The following is a 13,225-nucleotide window of genomic DNA, read 5'->3' as shown; positions in this document are numbered from 1 at the left end:
GAGTAATGATGTTCAACAAGCGGTGACAAACTCCATAGAGACGTTGTGTGTCGTTAGTATAGAGTGCCTTTGCTTGACTCCAAACCGATTCACACGTGAGATGCGGACGGAAAATCGGTTTAACATCTGGATGAAGTGTAGACTTAATGACACTACACAACTGAGCATCAATCTGGCTCCATTTGGATGTTTCAGTCACACTCACCTTTTCAGGGTTTTGGGTGAGATGATCCTCGTAACCTTGACCACGTAGTCAAAGTTTGATGTCGGCAGCCCAACTATCATAATTTGATCCATTCAGTTTTTCAACTGAGAGAGGAGAAGTGATGTAGTTGGTGAAGATACTCTTTGTGTCAGACTGAGATGCCATGGTCAGCAAAGGTTGTCAGAAAACGCGTCGGAACCGGAAAACCAGGGGCTGTTTGAACTGGAAGTCGTATATCCGTAACTCAAAACTGAAAACTGAGGGCAGATATGGAAGCAGGAGGCCGAGGCGAGTGCGGTGGAAGAAGAATCACTGTGAACGGCCGCCGGACGCGCCGTCACGCGCGGTGGCAGTGGGTGGCGCGTGAGATCCACGCGCGGGCTGTTAGGTGGCGCGTGTGGGCGCGTGCGGGCGCGTGAGAAGGATTCTGACGGCGTGGCAGAAGGGTTTGGCCGATCTGGGGTGTTCGGCGCTGATGGAGTGGTCGTTCGTCGAAAAAACGCGTCAGAAACAGTAACGGCAGCAACGGCAGCGACGGTAAAGCGTGAACGGCTGAACAAAAATTGAAGAATCAGCGTATCAACGGCAGAAGGGGGAAACCGGAGTTGGAGAACACGGTTCGCCGAAAAAAAAATATTCACCGGAGACAGTGGGTCGACCGGGGCGCTGACGATTAGGGTTTGTCTCTCAGTTGGCTCTAGATACCATGTTGGACGATTAGGGTTTGTCTCTCAGTTGGCTCTAGATACCATGTTGAATATAAAGAGTATTGAGAGACATATAGAATAACCCGTGTGTTTCAACTACACAGCGGAATCTCTTTATATAGACACAGGGTATTAAATAACCCTAATTTACAGTAATGCTAACGGGCCAGAATACTTACATACTTACAGCCCATATATTTTATTTACATTCTAATATAGTATTCAACAACTATGAAGATTAATGGAGAGATATTGGAGGAACAGAACAGACTTTACATGGTTTGTATTGATTTGGAAGATGCATATGATGAAGTACTGAAAGAACTGTTGTTGAAGACTCTAGAAAATAAAATAATTCAGATTGCTTATATTCTGCAATCAATGATATGTATGAGAGGGTGGGAGTAGAGTGAGAATACTTGGTCAAGATACCGAAGACTATCCTTTAGTGTTGAAGAGATTCCTATACAGCAGATTTTCTTCGTTATATAGGATTTGGGGTATCATCACAAACAAAAACATTTGGAGGCAATTCTGGATGGTTTATCTATGAATCTGTAGTCATATAGTGCCTATGTAACTTCTGTAAATAGCTGTTTTGATTACTGCACTCGTGGTAAAATAGATCATTGGTGCTGGCTCATGAAGCCAGAATTTAGAAGAACAAGAATGCCTCAACTATTGAATCTTTTCCCATTAATATGGTGCATAAAACATCATAAACTAAGTCAACAACTTGATTATGGTGCCTCAGCGCCTGCCTAGTTCAAGTCAGAAACAATTGCATGCTCTTCCTCAGCTTATGTTTCTGTTTCCTCAAGCTTCTGGTCTACGAGGTTAGTCTCAGACTAACGTTCCTTTCAGTTTCAAAGTTCCAGTAAGAGTACATTTTGGGCATGGTGGCTTTCTGGACATGGTGGCTGTGAAGGTTACAGAAACATAAATAGATGTCTAGTATGCTAAAATACCATTCATGATGCTTAAGTTGGTTACCATAGGTTTGGCCACAAATATGGTCAACTTCCTGCTCCTTCGAACACGCCTTATTATCCTGTTCTCAGTAGGCTTATTGGCAATCATCTCATCCACCTTGAAAGCAGAAGTGTCTTATTTTTTTAGGCAAATGTTAGAGATTAATGGTTATGTTAGTTTCCTGGGTTTGTACTCGGTACCTTCATCTTAATATTTCTTCGGCGTCCTTTAGTTCACCAACCGAGCTACCTACGCGGGATAGAAGGAGTATTTGATAGCCACCCAAGTCTTGAACCCATTTACCAACTTTCATACAGACCCAAAAGATTAAGTTTTACACGAGAGGGCCCAAAGCTGGCAATGTGAGTCCTTTAGTTTTACACGCTAAGAAGAAGAAGGACGAGCAGGCGGAGGATTTTATTGTAGGGACTTGGTTGCATACGTGAGTTCGAAGAAATCTGAGGGGTGAGTTATTAACAGTATGAGGGCCAGAAAGGACCCTTGGAGAAAAAGGCCCGAATAGTGATGTCGATATGAGCTGGCAAGTTAATTAGAGGTAGTGCGTGAAAATACATGTGAGAAAGGGGGTAAATTAGGTGTGTGAGAAGTAAAAGAGAGAGAACGAGTCTTTGTGTAGTTTTCGGTTCTGAGCTTGGGCAGCGAGAATTCCAAATTTCTCTGAGAAACATTGCTCTGGGGTTACAGAAGATATTGATAGAACTATTGGGCCTAAGGCTAGTGAAAGGTTCAAACCTGTTGTGTGGAGAGTGTATGTCCGCAAAGGTAAAAAAGAGAAGAATCATTCTATTGATGACATGGCAGGGTAAGTCTCTGCATTCTAGGAATTTCAGTTACATAGAGGGGAATAAATGGGGGAGGGTAGTGTAGCATTGGTTATGCACAACTATTGTTATCATTGTATTAGGAGAATATTATTTTAACAGAATTTTCCCTTCTTCCATAAATCAATAAATTCCCATTTCATCTATCATTTTCTTGTTTCATTGATTCCTCATTTCTGTGAGTCTATCAGATATCCTCTTGTAATATATTGTCCTTCTTTTTCCAATCAATAATACAATTTCTACTTCTCTTTAATTCGGGTTTCTATTAGAGCATCATGAATAGGGCATCATTGTGGGTGTCGGACATTGGCTGTGAACCATTGTGGAGGGAGATTGTTCTCCACATTTATTTTGGGTCAAGTTTCACTGCAGTAAGAGGAATCCAAACCGGTTATTTCATTGGCTACGAATAAAATCTCTATTATGCTATCATTTCTTTTGAGTTTGATACTTATAGAGCATAGGTAACAACCCATTCCTATCAGATACTATGTCGTCTATGATTAAGTTAAACTATTTCCTACAAAAGCGCTCCTCCACTGCACCTCTGGTTTCACATTTCCAAGTTCACTCATCATATTACATTGAATTTGCAACATCTCATGGTACCAATTTATGAGGAATTACCAAAAATCCAGTTGGTGTTAGTATAATTTCTAGAGATAATTGTGTATTTCAAATATCACAGAAATATTTTGGAGGTGATTGAGATGCTGTGCATTTTCATTGTAAGTGTCGCTGTTGCATACAATTAACTAACCAAGACTTTTTTATTTTTTTGTCTGCTTTTCTATCCAAAAGAAATTCTGTTTGTCTTACCCCCAATGCTGCCATTTCCAGATTTGATTTTTCAAACTCATATATATGGTTTGAATTTCACAATGCTCCATTGGCAAAAGACGTCTCCTTACTTTGTGATGTAAGTAACTTTATCCTATGACTATTTTGTTGTACATTCTCCATGATGCATACATGCTTCTATTAGTTCATTTTGTTGAATTTGGGTCTCTGCAGACTATTCGGGCGTGGCACATTCTAGGACGGCTTGGAGGATGCAATGCCATGAATATGCAAGTAAGTTTTTCCTTTTCTGCCATGGAAACTAATTTTTCTTTCTCTCTTCATTTATATTTTAGTGATTTCTTCCATCATGATTGTATTGCTTATAGAACTGGCACAATTTCCACAGCTGTCACAGTCACAGATGGAAAAACGACCAAATTATGATTATATTCAAGGAGCGAATGTGACACCAACTACATTTTACAATATTGGGGATCTTGAGGTTCAAGACAACTTGGCTCGAATATGGTGCAGAACTAATTGCATAATTCTTCATTCTTAATGCTTGGTTATACATATTAATGTAATCTGAAGTGGAGTTCTAATAATTTATTTTTGTGATATAACAGGGTGGATATTGGAACTAATGAACCGCTGATTCTAGATGTTTTGATAAACGCATTGACACAAATAAGTTCAGAGTATGATCTCTACTTGCTTTGTTTGTTTAATTAATTACTTCAGTTCATTTCTTTTAATTTAAAATAGAATTAAATACTCACCATAGGGATTCATTTATTATGAGTATGATCTCAACCAAAGGCATTTAGGAACTAAAAGTGGAAAATAGAAGTTGTTGGTTATCAACTTCTATCTCTCTCTCTCTCACACTTGAAGGAAAGAACCCCATCATTAGACATTTGTGTCATATGCAACATGATTCTTCAAATCCCAATTCTGGCACCTAAGAATTAAGATTTAGTTTATGTTTGGTTCCACGTTTGGAGCACTCAAAAATGATTTTGGAGATATAAAATTGATTTTGACATGTTTGATTGCTCTCAAGTAGAATTGATTTTGCCTTCATAATTGATTCTAACTTAAGCTAAGATTTGTGGCTTTTGAGTCTAAACGTGATTTTTATACTGAAATTATTGTTCAACTCACTTTTACCTATACGTATCTAAATATAAATCACTTTACATTCAATTCACTTTCAAGTAAAATCAGTTTTGTAAAATCAATTTTTGTCGTTGCAGAATCAGTGTCGGTGTTTATGTGGTCTCCTAAGCTTCTATTATAACACGGTCACCAAAAAAATTGTATTTTAAGGTCCATGCCTCTCATTTCTCAGCACTTATTATTTGTGTGCATGCGTATGTGTGACCAGTGGAGGGAGGAGGTTGATTTGTGATGTTAGCTTGATTCGCTAGCTTGTTCTTCATTAAATATTCATATTTTGTATATTATGTAAAAAGTTTTAGTCTTCCATTTCTTTTTTCCTTATAGGTATATTTTAATCCCATTAATTGAATTAGCTTTTTTTTTTTTTTTTTTCTGTAGCTTTGTTGGGATCAAGCAAGTAGTATTCGGTGGAGAAGAATTTGAGAATTGGAAAGAGAATCTAACATCAGAGGATTCAGGTTATGGTGTTCACAAGATATAGATACTTTTCTAGGCATAGTCAAATGAAGAGTAAATCAATGATATGTATCTTTTAGTAATCTATTGTATCAAAGTTGTAAGCATTTTCCTGAATTTATATTTTGATTGTTTAGCGTCAGGTACTGTTTATACCATGAGATAGAAGTTGTAAGCTTATGGAATTTGTAGAAATCCACAACTCCACTAGCATGAATAAGATAAAATGAATTTTTAAATCTTTTTTTTAATGTTTTCAAGACAATAGAATTTCGACTTTTAGAACCCAAAAAAAAAAAAGATTCAACTTTTATTTGATATATTTTAGTCATGATTATTCATAATGTTTTGTGCGATATGTTACAAGTTTTTGGAATACGTATTTCAGATTGATATTTATTGTTATTGTAAATAATGGATACATTGGCTTCATACAAGAAAGAAAAACTTGCTCACATTTTGTTTTTGCCTAAAAAACATTTATTTTTAAATTTAATATTTTAATTATAAATTTCGAATGCAAAAAAGATGAATATAATTTGGATTAAATTTCTTAATATCCTCTTTGATATATATTTTGAAATAGTCAACAGATTTTAGGATATATATTTTATTTTAAAGTTGATGGTTGTAGGATATGATACATTGGAGTTAGAATCCTTGTTATTTTATCTCTTTATTTTTCTTCTCAATTTCTACAGTTTTGAAATGTATAAAAAGTAGTTTTGAACTCACCAATCGTCTCATGGATGTATTTCTATTCGCAAAACTATAATAATAAAAGAAATGGAAGGTGAGAAACAGAGATGATCTTAACCCATAATATTAATGTCAAATAATGCATTAATAATCTAATGGACAATCAAATGGTGGTGTTATTAAGTCTTAACTGATGTTATGGTAATAAAAATGTTGGAATTGATTGTTAACTTTTTGTCTTAAGCTTCATTTTGTGGGTGAAATAAGCCTTGATAATCCAATGTTTTGTCGGGTCTAGCTAAGGTTTATTCCAGGGGCTCAAAATCCTGTATCTTTTAGTAATTGTCTTTCACTAAAGTTAATTCACCACTTAAATTCAAATACTTAGTTAAATTAATTGCTAGTGAAACAAAATAAATGAGCAATAATATGGTTTGCTTAAGAAAGATAGATTTGGATGGGAACAATTAAGATAAAACTGACAGAAGTTGTAGTCCTATTTTTTTTCTTAAAACAACGAGATTTTCAAGTTCAATATACGAAATAAATTATAATTATTTAAATATATTTATTATTTAAATGATTTTTTATTTAAATGATTTTTTATCATTATTCAAAATATTTGTCTTTTGTATATTAGTGAATATGTTTAATTTCTCACACTTTTTCAAGATGTTACATTTGTATGAATATTCAAAAAAAAAATAATAATAATAATAAATTTATTGGTTTTGATGTTTTTTATTTTTTTATTTTTTATTTTTCTGATAATTAAGATCAGATGGAGTAATGATTATGATGACAATATAGATAAATTTTTTATGTAAAAATAGTCACACATGAGATTGTCATATTTTTTTTATATGGACTTGGTTGAGTGCAAAAAGGTATTTTTTTTCTGTGTCTTAGAACGTTATGATATTATAATTAAGATTATAAGTTTGAATATAAGACTTTAATTTAAATTTAATAATATTGACATTTGTTAAGTGAATTAGATTTATAGATAAAATACATGTTTTCTGTTGAACGTACAATTTCTTAAAGTGGAGACATGCAAAATATCATAAAGGCAACTACAACCGATCATGGAATTGGACCCGAAAAAAAGACAGAAATGAATCTAGAAAAATTTACCCTGTACCCCTTAAATTTGCCCTGTACACCCAAAATAATTTTAAAATATCAAAAATACCCTCAAGTTTTTTTTTACTATTTCACACAATGAAAAGTTAAATTTGTTTTTCACCATTTTCTCATTTCCGGAGCAGTAAACAACATTTCCGGTAGGTAAAAGTTTTCCGGTAACTTCCAGAAAACTCAAAAACAAGATTTCCGGTACACAACATACTTCTGGAAAACTTTTCTTAAGTTTTCCGGTACATAACGTAAATTCTGAAAAACTTAAAAATTAGTTTTCTGGTACAGAAGAGGGAAATTGTGTACCAGAAAACTTAATTGCCAAGTTTTTCGATACAGAACTGCGTACCGGAATTCTTCAAACACAAGTTTTTCGGTACAGAACTGTATTCCGGAAAACTTCATGCCAAAGTTTTGAAGTTTTCCGGTACAGAACTGTTTTTTGAAATTAATTCTTTAATGTTTTTGAATTTTATTAATTTTTTTTTAAATGTTAACAGATATGGATAAACCGTTACTATTAATGGATAAAACATGTGTCGATACTACAAATATTTTTAACATAGATCAGGTATAAATAAATATAATTAATATTAATATTGTAGATATATATTATGGTGATGAATTATAATTTATTTTACTTCAGATATTTGATTCAAGGGACGCTGTTGTGAATTGGGCAAAAGAAATCGGCATAAAAAATAAAGTTACTGTTATTATCAGAAGATCAGATAGAGAGACATGAGAGAAAAGAAGGATAAATAAATTAATATTAGGATGTGACAAAGGAGGAAAATACAAGTGTGCTACTAGCTTAACTCGAAGTTCAACAAAAAAAAAGTGTGATTGTTCTTTCAAGCTTAGATCCAAACCATTAAAAGATGGTTCATGATGGATAATTAAAGTAATTGTGGAATTCACAACCATGAATTACCTGATACATTGGAGGGGCATGAATATGTTGGACGCTTAGATGATGAAGAAAGAAAGCATGTTCATGACTTAACAAGATATAATGTTGCACCGAGACACATATTACTCTCATTGAAAGACCGAGATAAGAATAATGTTACTAAGATCTCACAAATATATAAATAGAGGAGTGTGATTCGATTGCACCTGAGAGGTACTAGAACAGAGATGCAACATTTATTCAAGTTAATTGAAGATGCAAAATATGTGTGTTGGAATAGAAAGCGCGAAGATTCCGATGTTATGAGAGATATATTTTGGGCGCATCCAGATTCAGTGAAGTTGTTGAATTTGTTTCTGATTGTGTTGATTATGGACAATACCTACAAAACCAATAAATACAGAATGCCATTACTTGAAATTGTTGGTATGACATCAACAGAGAATACATTTGTAGTTGGATTTGCTTATTTGGAATGTGAGCGGGAAGAAAACTTTTGCTGGGCGTTAGAGAGACTAAGAGATTTGTTTGTTACACAAAATAAATTTCCTCAAGTAATTGTGACAGACAGAGATCTTGCGTTAATGAATGTAGTTGGTATTGTATTTCCACATGCTGTTAATTTACTTTGTCGATTTCATATTGAAAAAAATGTTGGAGCAAAATGCGAGCAATATGTCTTAAAGGATAGACAAGAGTCTGTATTGAATATATGGAAAGATATTATGTATTGCAGTGATGAAAAATACTATATCATGCGGTTGCACATGTTTGAGCAATCATGTGTTGATTATGTGAAAGAAACTTGGTTGACTCCACATAAGGAAAGATTTGTTGAAGCATGGACAAATCAAGTAATGCATTTGGGGAACACAACGACTAATAGGTATATAATGTAATTTTATTATATATTGTTGAATATCATTATATTTTCTAATTTTATTATATTTTCTAATTTTATTATATCATTATTATAGGGTTGAGTCAGCTCACTAGAAACTGAAGTTAATGTTGGAAAACAACATGGGTAATATGTGTAAATGTTGGGAGGCTATGAACAACATGATAAGGTTGCAACATAAAAAAATCAGGGCCTCATTTCAAAAAAGTTTTTATGATGAAGAGCATGAGCACAAAAATCCATTTTATCAAAGATTGCATACATTTGTATCAAGAGAAGCTCAAAGACGTATTGCTGAAGAATACGACAAAGTTGAGTGGGTGGGTACTGACAAATCTGTATGTGGGTGTTCTATCAGAAGGACATATGGGTTACCTTGTGCTTGTGAATTGGGACAATATAAATTGTTGGGTGAACCAATTCTTTTAGATTATGTGCATATTCAATGGAGAAAATTAAGTATGGAATGTGAACTCACCCAAGACACAGCAGATGGATTAGAATTGGATATGTCTATTGAGATGAATGTCTTATGGAAATGATTTCGATCACTTGATGTTATAGGGAAACGAGTGTTGAAGAATAAAGTGTGTGAACTTGCTTTTCCAAGTACAAGTTCAATGTGTCCACCACCTGATAAAGTCAAAATCAAAGGACGAGTGAAGAAGAGTAAGGATAAGAAATCAGATGGATATGATGTATATCGAGACCCTTCTTACTTTGAGCATGTTAATGCAACATATTGTGAAGATATTGGTTCCCAACCCTCTCAGTCATCAAAGAAGAGACAAACCTCTCAATCAAAGAAACAACCCTCTCAATCATCTCAATCTTCAAAACAGTTGGTCTTGAGACAATTTCCTGATGTTATTCAGCCATACATTGATGACATATTTGATGTGGCAGCAGATGGAAATTGTGGTTGTCGCGCTATTGCATTATTGCTTGGACATAGTGAAGAGTGTTGGTATTTGGTACGCAATAGTTTGGACCATGAGATTGCTTCTCATGTAACTCCATATGATAGACTGTTCACAGGATGCATTAGAGAAATAAGAGATTCGTTGAAGATATCCGGCTTTGGTCTTCAACCCATGGATAAATGGTTGTCCATACCTGATATGGGTTACGTGATAGCGACAACATATAATATTATTCTTGTCACGTTTTGTCAGACATTTTCGATGACTTTCTTTCCTATGAGGGGTTCACATTCAACATTGACAAAAAATGATCGTATTTGTTGTATTGAGTTTGTTAATGGAAATCACTGGGTTATGGTAATTATTTTTTTCTATTTTATTTATTTTCTTCCTTAATTAATTAATTTAATTTTTGCAGTTGAAGATGAAAGATGGATTTCCATTGCCAGAAATTGCACCAGGTTGGAAGCAATATCGCACTGATGAAGCAACTTCTTGGGCAATAGCATATACAGGGCGTCTACAACACTGTGGGTATTTATTAGGTCGATTGTCACGTGTTACCCAAAATCCACCTACGGAACCCGTAGATGCAATGCCATTAGACGAACCTTAATGATATCTTGTAAAATCGTACTAATTAATTTTAGTTTTTTGTCACCCTAATAGGCAATCCCAAAATATTAGCAACACCATCCAACGTAATCGTCATTTCACCAAATGACATGTGAAATGACGATGTCTCGGAATTCCATCTTTCAACAAATGCAGATATTAGGTTGTTGTCGATCATCTTCAAACTACCCCGTTGTAACGAATTCAAACTTGACAAATTCACTCAGTTCTCTATGGGTCGCGGAAGTACTGGCGGAGTAAATTGTTGCATTTTCTTTCCATGCGCAACAATTTTCAGCAATGGTCGCTCTTGTATACAAAGAAAATATATGACATTAAAATTAAATATAGACCAAAAATAATAATTAATTTAAATATTTTTAATGCATTACAAGTAATAATTAATTAAATATAACTCACCAAACCATAGTCTAGCTGAAACATGATAACGCTGAAACATGATAACGGTATCGTGTAAGGACATACAAATCATAAGGTCCTCCAGGATACCGTGTGAGTTCACCAGGTCCCTCAGCTCCAGCATGTCCCTCCTCCATATGCTCTCCCTCATGAGCAGGTGCAGCCTCCTCCTGCTCATGTACATCCACCTGCTCATGTACCACATCCTCCTCATGCAATATAGTAGGCTCCTCCTGCTGATACATAGTCACATGATCATGATGTCCCTCATCGTCGTCTTCGATAATCACCCGTCTTCTTCTCCTTGAAGCTGTCGGTCGAATCCTCTCTTGGGCTCATCCCGGACGATGTAGAAGTATCAGTGACACATGTAATTCGTATAATTTTGTCGTCTCTTCCTCGTGCACCCACTGAAAAATTAAACAATTAAAATAAATAAATCACAATTATATAATTATAATTAATTAAAAAAAAATTTAAAACTTTCGGAAAACTTGATGTTCAAGTTCTCCGGTAACTACCGGAAATGTTGACCATCAAGTTTTTCGGAACACTACTCTGTACTGGATAACTTGAATTAAGTTTTCCGGTAGAGGCTTCTGTACCGAAGAACTTCAACAAAAGTTTTCCGGTAGTAGCTTTTGTAACGAAGAACTTCAAAACAAGTATTCCGGAGTACATCTTCTGTATCGGAAAACTTGAATTCAAGTTCTTCGGAAGTTTTGAAAATAACTCACTCTCTCAAGTTCTGGAAAAGTTAAAATATAAAATGATAATTTTTTGAAGGCTTTATTATTTATATGAGGACAAAATTTTCATTTCATTCTTAAAATGGGAGTATAGGTATAATCAGGGGTATGGGGTAAAATTTTCATGAATCTAATGTACCTAGCAAAGGAGGCCCACTTCCTACTCTCAATGCAAACATCCAAAAGTCCATTGGGGTCCAAAATGAGAGAATTTGATTTTTTACTTCACAATTTGACTTTTACTCCACATTTTAATATTGTGTATAAATTTCTTAAAATTTCCTCTAAACAATACATTTAAATGTGTATTCTTTTAAAAAGTGTATTCTTTGATGATTCAAATCATTAGACCAGATAAATTATTTTTTTAAAAATGGTGTGACTTTAGTTGTTTGTTTTGGAAAAACAAGGGTATAATGAAATTTTCATTAAAATATGAAAACAAGAGTATAGTTTAGTGGATGGAATACAATTTTCTTAATAATAAAAGTCAATCTCTCAAAAGTAACAATGGGATTAAGGATGACAACACATTTCGTACTAACAGGTATCCACTTAAACATGTTTCGATTTGGACGGAGAAAATTTGTTTTTATTACGTGCGGGTACAAATTTTTACCAAAATTAAAACTTGAGATGAAGACAGATTTTAGTGTTGATATTCACCCCACACCTCATTTGAACCCACCTTACTAGTAATATTATTGTCATTTTTTATTAAAAATTATAATTTTCTTTCAATATATAGAATGTAACATTTTAATATTTTTTAATTATTATTATATATATAAATTATTATTTTATTATGTTAATGATAATGAATACAACTGTTAAATTTATTATTTTTTATATATATATTAATTGGTGCATATAGCACGAGGAAATCTAAATCCCTTCACGCCAGATATGGAGATTTAAATTTGACATGGATAAAAATAAAGATGGATTTTTTCAATTAGTTGGATGTAGAGGTGAAAGAGACAAAAATTCATCTTCACCCCATCCAGTTGCCATGCCTAAACGGATGATCCATCTAAGTCCATATTTGGAACTGATAAAAGTGATCAACACCATACCAATAAGAATCCCCTTGCGGATTTTGGTAGGATGTAGAGAAAATTAACGTGTTGCCTATTAATGAAAAGTTCAATAATTTTGGGATGGACTGTCACAAGGATTCCAAAGTTTTGTCAAAACGGAGGTCATGTAACTGAGTAGTCATCCCTTTAGATTTGAAACTGTTTGAATTACTCACAAAGAGTTTAATAGATTTCTTCATGGCACTTGGGTGTATGGCTCTAACTTAATTTTAAACTTGCATGAGCTCATTCCTATTTTTAAAGGACTGGAACCGTGATATGTTCGATAACATCTTTAGAAGAAAACGAAAGATTATTATGGCAAGGCTTAATGGCGTACAGAACAGTCCAAGATATGGGTATAGCGATTTTCATGACTATTTGGAAAGAGTTACAAGATCAGTTAATCATCACTTTGTATTAAGAAGAGTGTTTTTGGTTTTGAAAATATCATAACCAATGGATTGAGGATGGTGACTGTAACACAAAGTACTATCACAGTAAAACCATCGTAAGAAGAAGAAAGAACAAGATATTAACTTTGCGGGATTGTTAAGGAATTTGGATTGATTTTCTTAAAAATCTTAAAAGGTTTAGTGAGTTATGATGGTGCACTCTGTCTAAAATGAAAGG

At 34.0% G+C, this 13,225-nt stretch overlaps 2 protein-coding genes across 3 annotated transcripts in view; both read left to right on the top strand.

Moving 5' to 3' along the window:
- LOC101494859 (uncharacterized) overlaps nucleotides 1–5,394 on the top strand; it is a 13,156-nt gene extending 7,762 nt beyond the window's left edge. The window contains exons 4-9 of one of the 2 annotated variants that reach the window (XM_027336354.2): nucleotides 3,570–3,648; nucleotides 3,744–3,803; nucleotides 3,919–4,040; nucleotides 4,142–4,213; nucleotides 4,772–4,844; nucleotides 5,076–5,306. In XM_027336354.2, the coding sequence (XP_027192155.1) occupies nucleotides 3,570–3,648; nucleotides 3,744–3,803; nucleotides 3,919–4,040; nucleotides 4,142–4,213; nucleotides 4,772–4,802 (364 nt within the window). In that variant the 3' untranslated portion in view covers nucleotides 4,803–4,844; nucleotides 5,076–5,306. Of the gene's footprint in view, nucleotides 1–3,569; nucleotides 3,649–3,743; nucleotides 3,804–3,918; nucleotides 4,041–4,141; nucleotides 4,214–4,771; nucleotides 4,845–5,075 lie in introns of both variants that reach the window. The other variant, XM_004511121.4, reaches the window with a different exon arrangement.
- Nucleotides 5,395–8,928: 3,534 nt separating this feature from the next.
- Nucleotides 8,929–10,345, top strand: LOC101505182 (uncharacterized). Its single transcript, XM_012718847.1, has 4 exons — nucleotides 8,929–9,274; nucleotides 9,371–9,504; nucleotides 9,580–10,086; nucleotides 10,148–10,345. The coding sequence occupies exons 1-4, from the start codon at nucleotides 8,929–8,931 to the stop codon at nucleotides 10,343–10,345; spliced, it is 1,185 nt and encodes a 394-aa protein (XP_012574301.1).
- Nucleotides 10,346–13,225: the final 2,880 nt, after the last annotated feature.

Source organism: Cicer arietinum, chromosome 7, assembly GCF_000331145.2.
Source record: "Cicer arietinum cultivar CDC Frontier isolate Library 1 chromosome 7, Cicar.CDCFrontier_v2.0, whole genome shotgun sequence".
Taxonomy (NCBI): Eukaryota; Viridiplantae; Streptophyta; class Magnoliopsida; order Fabales; family Fabaceae; genus Cicer; species Cicer arietinum.
Note: the sequence above shows the minus strand (reverse complement) of the source record. Positions and strands in the feature narration are given on the sequence as shown.